Source organism: Nylanderia fulva, unplaced genomic scaffold (genome assembly GCF_048542155.1).
Source record: "Nylanderia fulva isolate GAGA-0341 unplaced genomic scaffold, ASM4854215v1 Scaffold1323, whole genome shotgun sequence".
Taxonomy (NCBI): domain Eukaryota; kingdom Metazoa; phylum Arthropoda; class Insecta; order Hymenoptera; family Formicidae; genus Nylanderia; species Nylanderia fulva.
In genome coordinates, this window is record NW_028189542.1 from 8,760 (window position 1) to 19,462 (window position 10,703).

General features: G+C 38.7%; 1 protein-coding gene and 1 pseudogene across 1 annotated transcript; one reads left to right on the plus strand and one right to left on the minus strand.

The window, feature by feature from the left end:
• Positions 1 to 801: 801 nt before the first annotated feature.
• Positions 802 to 4,152, minus strand: LOC146724430 (uncharacterized). Its single transcript, XM_085479907.1, has 4 exons — positions 3,344 to 4,152; positions 2,459 to 3,176; positions 2,144 to 2,263; positions 802 to 2,060 (listed from the first exon to the last, which is right to left on the minus strand). The coding sequence occupies exons 1-4, from the start codon at positions 3,366 to 3,368 to the stop codon at positions 1,652 to 1,654; spliced, it is 1,272 nt and encodes a 423-aa protein (XP_085336033.1). The 5' UTR covers positions 3,369 to 4,152; the 3' UTR covers positions 802 to 1,651.
• A 3,876-nt stretch (positions 4,153 to 8,028) lies between these two features.
• LOC146724431 (large subunit ribosomal RNA) lies at positions 8,029 to 9,956 on the plus strand (annotated as a pseudogene).
• Positions 9,957 to 10,703: the final 747 nt, after the last annotated feature.

Sequence of the window (10,703 nt, forward strand, 5' to 3'; positions counted from 1 at the left end):
AGTTGAGGAATATGCAATTTATCGTCAAATTCATCTTCGCTTGCTGCGTTCTTCACAATTTGGCTGACTTGGATGATTTGCAACACATGGAAGAACCTGAAGTCGACAACCATGCTGATATAAATGCGCAGGTATTGTTACATAATGTCCCAGCAGCAGATAGAAATGAAGATCCGGATGATGATCGACATGGTCGCGATCTCAGAGACGAATTATGTAGACAACTGTTTCAACGATGATTTGAATAAGAGTATCCAAATAAATTTGTTTAAATATTATGTTCTAATATTAATATTTAAATATTATGTTTATTATTTTTTTAAATATCGATATCGTGTCGTTGTCAACGTCGACATATCACATACTGCATTGTATCAATCTGTGTCGTTCAATTAAAAATATGTATGATATGTATTTAATGTACAAAACTATCAAAGTGCTTTCAAATATTTATGTTTTTTTAGTTATAAAAATTAGGAAACAATGTACAATTATAGTTTCAAGATTATAACGATTATAACCATAACGATTACACAAATATATTTCATTTATTAATAATTATGAATATTACGATTATATATCTTCTATTCAGCTCATTTTAATTAAAAATTATTAAAGTTTGATATTAAATTTTATAAAATAAATTCTTATGTAATATGTAAGACAACAAATAAAACAATTTTGTTAAAAATTTATCCATACATCAGTCTTTTATTGTCATATACGCCTATTTTTCATACAAATAGAGAAATATAACTGCATAATGCAAATATATATTTTATTATGATTTTTTATCGATAATTAACAAAAAAATGTAAATTGAACAAGAAATGACAGTTTTGATTTTCAATCACGTTTTGTACGCTTGACTGCAAGTAAATAATGCTGCTTTATTATGTAAAAAAAAACTCGATAAGTAAATGCAGCTTTTCCCAATTAAAAAAACTCAATAAATAAATGCAGCTTTTTTCAACTAAAAGAACTCAATAAGTAAATGTAGCTTTCCTCTCTTGCAGAGCTTGATACAGCTTTGTCACGCTGTTTATCAAAATAACAGAAAATAAATAAATAAAAAACTAAAATAAACTTTAATAAAATAAAAGTTATTTCAACTTGAAATAAAAATTTTAAATAAAATTAACAAAATTATATAAATTTTAAATACATATAACTTCATTTACGTGAAATGTTCATAAAGTTTGTAACTTTGGTTATAAAGTAAAAAATGAAGTGATTGAAAATGTGTACATTTATTAGCTTTTTTTTACCTTTGAATCCTGTAGAGTTACACATTTTTCCCAATGATGAAAGATCTAATTATTAGATCTAATTAAGATATAATTATTGTAAAAACCAACACACTTGTCTTTTAACAAAATTAAAATTAAACTTAATAAACTGTTCATAAATTTTATAAATTTGTAATAATATCTTATTAACATTTTTTAAAAGACAATGTGTCTATTTTTATAATTACTATATCTGACAGATCTTGTCAGGAAAAATGTGTAACTTCGCAGAATTTATATGTAGAAAAGATTAATAAATGTGTTTTACTACATTTTCTCCTTTAAGTAGGCAAAGGAACAAACTTTATGAATGTCTTATGTATACATATAATTTAGTAAACCTTCAGTCTTATTATATCTTATTAATCTTCTTCGTCTGATAATTCTTGTGTTGAGTATTTTTTACTTTCTATTCTCTCTAGTATCTTAAGTTGCCTTTGTAAGATACTATTTCGTTCTTTTTGCAATTGTAATTGTTCTATTTGTAATTCATTACATTTTTTAAGCTCCGTCAGATATTTTGTACGTGTTTCTTGTTTGGCATCACTTTCTCTTTGTAGCACAGCACAGATGGATTCCTTAAGTGATTGTAGAGTATGCGCCAATTTGCCATCTCGTACTTTTGCTTTTGTATTTATTAAAGATGAGCAACTGCTATCCGTCATGGACGATTTGCTGCTACCTATTACTGATTGAGATTGACTGTTAACTGCAGATGGTGTCGAAGGTGGCGAGTCTAGTGCAATAGAAGATTGTTCTTCATTTACATTCCTATAATAGAAAACATTTTAAATTATATCTAAAAATATATCTAGAAATGAATTAAAAAACATTTTAAGGAGATGATTACTCACTGAGACAAATGTTGACTGACCACTTTTTGCAAAATGTCTTCTTGAGAAACCATTCCATTGCGGCCAGCTACAAAAGATGGCACTCCACTGTGACTTTTTCCAAATAAGTTTATCATTTCACTGTAAAGATACATATGTATTCTATTACTTACTTGTTAAATACTAAATATAATACTAACTACTTAATAAAAACAGAATATTGTAAGAATGACAAAATAAAAATATGAAACAAATCGACTGAACTATTAATTATAATGTTTAATTCAAAAATATCATATATATAATTATATACAGAAAACACAAGATAGAACTTACTCTTTAAATGGAAGAGGTTTAGTGCCTTTTCCAGAACTATTTTTTCCCATGGTCTGTTTGATATGTTTATCCCATTTCTTCTTCAACAATTTAAATTTATTTTTCATGTGATTTTTAGTAGCATTCACATAACCTCTTTCTTGGAAGGATTCTGCTATCGCTTGAAACATAGCCTCTTTACTTTGATATTTTCTTTTCTGGAATTTTTTTTCATGCTGTTCATACTCTGTGAAAAACAACATTATGGTTTTATAGTCCCAAATAAAATAGCCATCATTATTGACACCAGAAGTATTCTCTTTTTCATTATCTGAGTCTATAATTGAAGAGTCCAATGAAGACACAATTGTAGGCGTGTGCTGCATAAAGCTTGTTACAGGAATCGTAACAGAAGAACTCTCATGGATTTTAATCTGAGGCTGAATTTCAGAAGGACCTGCTTTATTTAGTAAAGCATTCACAATTGAAGAGTCTAGTGAAGACAAAGTTGTAGGTGTGTACTGCATAGAGCTTGTTACAGGAACTGTAACAGAAGGACTCTCGTGGATTATAGTCTGAGGTTGAATTGTAGAAAAACTTATTTTATTCAGTACAGAATCCAAAGGCGCAGTTGTGGTTAGGAACTGTGTCGAGTTTGTTGTAGCAGTTACAACAGAAGTACACGCAAAAGTCTGGGGAGGCTTAATTAATTTTAATGATACCAGTTTAGGTTTCACAGCTGAAAAATAAAACTATTAATATAGTACAATATTTATGCAATTTAAATTATCTTAGAATAAAATCATTTAATCTATCTCTTAGAATTTATTTTATTAGTTAATTAAGTAAAAATATAAAAAGTATTATGAGTATTTAAGTAATCAGCATCATATATAAAATTCTTACCTGAATACTTAAAAGAAGTTTCCATTGTGAAATATCAAGACAGTGACGGCGTAGCCGAATAATAAAAGCGAGGTTATTGGACTACCCGACTCTTGAGCAGTGGATACTGTTTACAGTACAAGCTTCACACGCATGCGCGATAAAATAGCCCCAAATGCACCACCTTCGAAGGTGAGGCAAATAGAGCGTGCTCCTAATTGCTCCTTAGAGTATGCTCTAACGTGACGCGAACATCTAGTCGCCATCTTGTTTCCGGTGACACGAACGTATTGGAGCGCATTGGAGTGAGAAGGAGCATGTTAGGGCATGCGACGCGAACAAACCTTCGAAGTCATGCCGGCGGGGGCTATGCCCCTGGTAGGTTCAACTTTGCCGGATGAGTTTGGAAGGAGAGGACAGACTAAGAATGCACCAAACGTCTTAAGCCAAGGTGTAAGGCAACGTGCCGATGGCTGCTTGGCCACGAAGACGTGAAACAGCGCGGTCGCAAACGTTCCCTCTGGGGTACCTGCCGACCCCCCAGAGTAGCTAGGCTTGGTGATATCATGGAGGCTCTGAATCACTTGATACTTGTTCCTACCATACTCGTGGGATGAAAAATGGAGAAAAATGAAAAAACTAAAAATACACTCAAACCAAAGTTAACGATGAAACACAAACCCGGAGATAAAGAACAGGACCCGTTCAAGAGAAGGGAGTCTATTCCCAGATCACCACCACCATCGGCGAAAATAATAACTGGAGGAATAAATAGGCCTTGCTTTAGCGCTTTGCTTGAACAAGGTGAGGAGGCATACGACTCTCCGGCTGAAAAAAAACGACAAAACGCCCCAGTTCAAAAAATACCAGAGAAACTGATGATAATAATGTATTTATTTTTCCTGAACCTGTTCAAAAAAGCAGTGCGAATAGTGTGGAAAGAGAGAAACTGGAACAAAAAGGCTCACCGAAAGTTGAAAAGGACGACAAGGAAGTTACGCTAGAAGAAGTGAGATCTGAAAGAGTAGCTCTAGAAGAGTTTCTCTTTAATGAAAACAATAAAATCAATAAGAATACAATTAAGTTCATATTGTCTAAGTGGGTGCTACTAGAAGGGAAATTACAAGAGAGTATCGTTGAGAGAGAAAAATTAAAGTGTACTTACCTGGCATCGAAAAATTCTATCAGTTCGATGTCCTATGTTCAAGTGGCGTTCACTCCATGGTCCGGAACAGCAGCATCTGAAACAGAAAAAAAAGAAATTATCCAACGTACTACACTAAAAAGCGGATTCAAGACTAATTCTTCGGTAATGATTGTTAAGCCTTTAAATGAAAAGGACAATTTAACGTGTGAGGATGTCAAAGAAAAACTTACAAAGAAAATGAATCCGTTAATTAAAGAAATAAGGATTAAAAGAATGAGAAAGGTGGGAGACAGAGGCATTCTAGTGGAAACGGAAGGTGGAAACGAATTAAAAAAGATCCAGCAGATAATAGAAGACAATGAATGCGGGCTGAAAACAGAGCTGCCTAAGAAAACTGGACCCAGTATGATAGTATATGACGTAGAAAAGTCGGTCACAAAGGAGCAGTTTATGGAACAATTTTGGTCTAAGAATGTTGAAAAACTTGGAATCGCCAAGCAGGAAAATGAAAGCAGGGTTAAATACAGATACAACACATTTGTTAAAACCAGAAATACTAATAACTGGGTAATAGAGGTGACAGGAGAGATAAGAAGAAAACTCTTGGAGCAAGAACGACTATATATTGACTGGAGATCATACAAGGTTAATGATTACTTAGCCTTGACTAGGTGCTTCCGTTGTCTAGGCTTAGGCCACAGTGTTAAACACTGCAAGGAAAAGACCCCCACTTGTGGACACTGTGGGGGGGGGGGCGGGCCATATAAGCACCAATTGCTCAGAGAGAGAGAGAAATCTGCAGTCTGCGCTAATTGTACAAGAGCTAAAAGGAAAGACACACATCATACTGTAAGTGACAAGAGATGCCCGGAGTATCTAAGAGTAACTGAAATCGTAAAGAATAAAATAGATTATACATAATGATAAAATTCTTTCAAATAAATGTTGGCCGTTCGCAGACGGCATCATACGAATTAAGATTAAAAGTAGAGGAACAAGGCATTGATGTGTGTCTGATACAAGAACCATACGTATTCCAAGGACAAGTCAAAGGCTGCGCTTCACTTGGTGCAAGAGTTGTTCAAAGTAATAAGGTGACAGATACAAAAGCTGCTATAGTTGTATATAATCAGGAAATAACTGTCACAAAAATCGAACAGTTTACGGACGAACATATAGCTTGCGCACATATAGTACATAATGAAGTAAACTTATATTTGGTATCAGTTTATTGTCAATTTTCCATGGAGCTAAACTATTTTATTAATAAGTTGGAGACTATAATAGAAACGTTCAAAAGCCACGACATGATCATATCAATGGACTCCAATGCTCACTCCAAAACTTGGTACTGCAAAGAGAACGACGCGAAAGGCGAATTACTCGAGGATTTCCTAATAAATAAAAATGTATACATTTTGAATCAGCCTGGAAACGAACCAACGTTCTCTACTATAATAGGAGAGGCCAATATAGACTTGACTGTGGTGAATAGTGGAGTCCTGAAGGATATTAATGATTGGAAGGTCTTCCCGAAAATGACTTCCTCAGACCATAATTGTATATACTTTGAACATAACAACAATAAAAATTCAGAAACAAATCAGGTAATCACAGGACAACTCTATAACTTAAAGAAGGTCAATTGGGATCAGTTTGGCGATGTTATTAAATCAGAACTCAATGGGACCTTTTGTAAAGAAATCACAAATACAAGTCCGGAGAACGCCGTTAATCTATTTAATAGAAAGATTGATCTTATATGCAGTAGCAATCTAAGTAGGAGAAGACCTCTGTCTAGGAAAACAGTACCGTGGTAGAGCGAACAACTGACCAACTTAAAGAAAAGATTGGCGGCATCTCGTAGAAGCTGTAAACGGTACAGGAAACTTAAATATGAAAAGGCGTATGAATACAGTTTTGATATATACTGCAGACTAAGAAGGGACTACAAGAGAGAGATTGGAAAGGCAAAAAAGGACTCGTGGAATGATTTCGTGAACCGGAACACTACGAAAAACCCTTGGGGACTGGCATACAAGCTAATGATGGGAAAGATTAAAAATAGTAATATCCTAAGTACGATTAAATTAGGTAGCGATTTTACAACTGATTGGACTTTATCGGCGAAGTGACTTTTGGAAACATTAATGCCGGATGGAAAGGAAAGTACAGAAGCAGAGGATTCACAAAACATAAAGAACAGATATAGCGAATACTTAAACTACAATATGGAACAGGAAATAAGAATGGACGAAATAGATGAAGCAATTAAAAGAACAAAGAAGAAAAAAGTTCCTGGTCCGGATAAAATAACAGCGGAAATATTAAAAATAGTTTGGAAGGCAGCACCAAACGCACTTTACTCACTCTTCAACACATGCTTTGATAAAAACAGCTTTCCAAAGCAATGGAAACAGGCGGATTTAAAACTGCTGCTCAAAAGCCCTGAAAAGGATCCGAGCGATCCTAAATCGTACAGGCCAATCTCACTGTTGTCATTTGTTGGGAAAGTGTACGAAAGAATCATGGTACAACGTTTCAAAGTAATTTACGAAAGTCTAGAAATGTGCTCCGACAATCAATATGGCTTCATAAAGGGACGATCAACGGAGGACGCAATATGCAGAGCGGTCAGCAGCGTGAAATCGGCCGAATCAAAGTACGTAATGGGCATATTTGTCGATATAAGTAGAGCATTCGACAATCTTTCTTGGATTGGGATTTTGGACAGGATTAGGAGTGTGCACTGCACAAGGAAGTTGTTTGAGGTGTTCATGGATTACTTCTCGAATCGAGAGGTACAATTGGCAAGCCGGGAGAGTGAATTGGGGGTATCCAAGCTCCTGAGTAAGGGGTGTCCTCAGGGTTCCATTTTTGGGCCCACAGCATGGAACATAGTTATGGACCAATTATTAGTGGAACAAAAAACTGAAGCTGAAACGAGATCTGAATACATAGCATATGCGGATGATATTCTAATCCTAGTGCCAGGAAAATTCAGGAAACAATTAGAGGAAGAGGCGCAGAAGGAAATAAACAGGATAATGAAATGGAGTACGGATAGCGGGTTACAAATATTGGAAAATAAAACAAGGGCTGTGTTATTAAAAGGGAATTTGGATGCTGAAAGGAAGCCCAGAGTCTTCTTAGGGCAAAAAAAGATAAAATTTTGTACAGAAATAAAGTATCTCGGAGTATACATGGATGAAAAGCTATCGTTTTTGCCGCATATAAGATATACTAAGGAGAAAGTCAGGAAAATATTCGCTAAAATTAAAAGAGTCAATAGAAGTAGATGGAGAATAGGAAGAGGATGTTTAAAACTGTTATATAAATCTCTTCTACTGCCAATTATGCTATATGCTGTGGGGGCGTGGTATCTAAGAGCCACTCACTTCACGCTAGAAGGCAATTGGACGCTGCCCAGCGCTTTGTTATATTAGCAACTAATAATATCTGCAGAACAACATCAACTGAAGCACTACAAACTCTGACTGGTACTTTATCTATTGACTTGCAAGCTGTTAAAGACGCTGCATTTTATAATATTAAGAAAAATAAAAATTTTATTTATGATAACATGGAAATAAAAACGACTTTTGAAGAAAGAACAAAGGAGTACATAAAAACATTAAAGTCCCAAGTTGTTAAAAAGTTAGAAGAAACGTAACAACACAGATGGAAAAATTCGCTCAAGGGCCGTATTACATATACCTATATTCCCAATGTGACATTCGTGGGAAAAAATCCCTGGTTCGTTCCAAATCAGAAGATGTTCTCCATACTATCTAGTCACGGTTCTACAAACGATAGACTATTCAGATTGGGGTGAAGTTCAACACCATCCTGTCCCTATTGCGATGATGAGGAGACAGTATATCATATTATCTTCTCTTGTATAAAATATGAACATTTAAGAAACGAACGAATTAGGGAATTGAGAAATGAATGTCTTTCTGATATGGAAAGACTTATTAAAACGAAAGAAAGTTACAAAGAATTTGTTGTTTTTATTGAAAAAACATATGAAATATGGAAATGGTTTCGCTGAGTAGAATGGCTCGCCTCCACGTGGCGGGGATGGAAACGTTAGTACGAATTACTGACGGCTAAGAAGCCAATAATGAACTTAATAAATTTCTATAAAGAAATAAACTTATACATAACCACTTGAACCTATACGATCACATTATGTGAACGAGTTAGATGAATACAATTAAGCATTAGATAAAACAAGCGGATATGATATAACATTGGGAGCCGCGAAATGAAGGGTGCAACAAATAATAAATAATAAATGTCCCTATCTACTGTCTAGCGAAACCACTGCCAAGGGAACGGGCTTGGAAAAATTAGCGGGGAAAGAAGACCCTGCTGAGCTTGACTCTAGTCTGGCACTGTAAGGAGACATGAGAGGTGTAGCATAAGTGGGAGATGGCAACATCGCCGGTGAAATACCACTACTTTCATCGTTTCCTTACTTACTCGGTTAGGCGGAGCGCGTGCCCCGAGGGCTTCGCGCCCCGGCGGTCACTGTGTTCTAGAGCCAAGCGTGTCAGAGTGGCGTGAGGCCTCGGCCGATCGCCTTTAATACTCCCGCGTGATCCGATTCGAGGACACTGCCAGGCGGGGAGTTTGACTGGGGCGGTACATCTGTCAAAGAATAACGCAGGTGTCCTAAGGCCAGCTCAGCGAGTACAGAAACCTCGCGTCGAGCAAAAGGGCAAAAGCTGGCTTGATCTCGATGTTCAGTACGCATAGAGACTGCGAAAGCACGGCCTATCGATCCTTTTGGCTTGAAGAGTTTTCAGCAAGAGGTGTCAGAAAAGTTACCACAGGGATAACTGGCTTGTGGCGGCCAAGCGTTTATAGCGACGTCGCTTATTTGATCCTTCGATGTTGGCTCTTCCTATCATTGCGAAGCAGAATTCGCCAAGCGTCGGATTGTTCACCCGCCAACAGGGAACGTGAGGGGTTTAGACCGTCGTGAAACAGGTTAGTTTTACCCTACTGATGACTAGTCATTGCGATAGTAATCCTGCTCAGTACGAGAGGAACCGCAGGTTCGGACATTTGGTTCACGCACTCGGTCGAGCGGCCGGTGGTGCGAAGCTACCATCCGTGGGATTATGCCTGAACGCCTCTAAAGCCGTATCCTCTCCAGTCGAAGGTGGCAATGATATCTCTAGGAGTCTCGTGAGTCAAAAGGCGCAATGTGTCAAAACAATGTGACACTACTAGGCGGCCGGTACTCGGGCCGGTCGTCGCACGAGCCCGGTTTGCCGTACGGCGCCATCGCCCGTCGCCGGGATCTCACCGCTACGACGGCACGGCGTCTAACGGTCGATCATGGGTTTCGCAAGTTCGATGTCGAGACTCGGAATCGTCTTTAGACGACTTAGGTACCTGGCGGGATGTTGTACTCGGTAGAGCAGTTACCACGCTGCGATCTGTTGAGACTCAGCCCTCGGCTTGGGGATTCGTCTTGTCGGTTAGACGAAACTCCACACGTTCGACGGCGAAAGCAACACGCCGCGAACGGACTTGGAAAAATTTCTCGCTCGCCGGCGAAAGCAACACGCCGCGAACGGACTTGGAAAAATTTCTTGCTCGCCGGCGAAAGCAACACGCCGCGAACGGACTTGGAAAAATTTCTCGCTCGCCGGCGAAAGCAACACGCCGCAAACGGACTTGGAAGAATTTCTCGCTCGCCGGCCAAAGCAACACGCCGCGAACGGACTTGGAAGAATTTCTCGCTCGCCCGGCGAAAGCAACACGCCGCGAGCAAACTTGGAAGAATTTGTCGCTCGTCCGGCGAAAGCAACACGCCGCGAGCAAACTTGAAAAAAGCGGCTTGTGCGGCCGGAGGTGTCGCCCGCCAACAAAAGCAACACGCCGCGATCGGACTTGGGGTACGGGCGGCGCGTGCCGCCGGAGGTGTCGCCTGCCAACGAATGCAACACGCCGCGATCGGACTTGGGGTACAAGGCGGCGCGTGCCGCCGGAGGTGTCGCCCGCCAACGAAAGCAACACGCCGCGATCGGAGTTGGGGCACGGGCGGCGCGTGCCGCCGGAGGTGTCGCCCGCTTACAAAAGCAACACGCCGCGATCGGACTTTGGTACGGGCAACGGTTGCGGCCGGAGGTGTCGCCCGCTAACCAAGGCAACACGCCGCTATCGGGCCTGGAAAAATTTCTCGCTTGCCGGCGAGAGCAACGCGCCGCGAGCAAA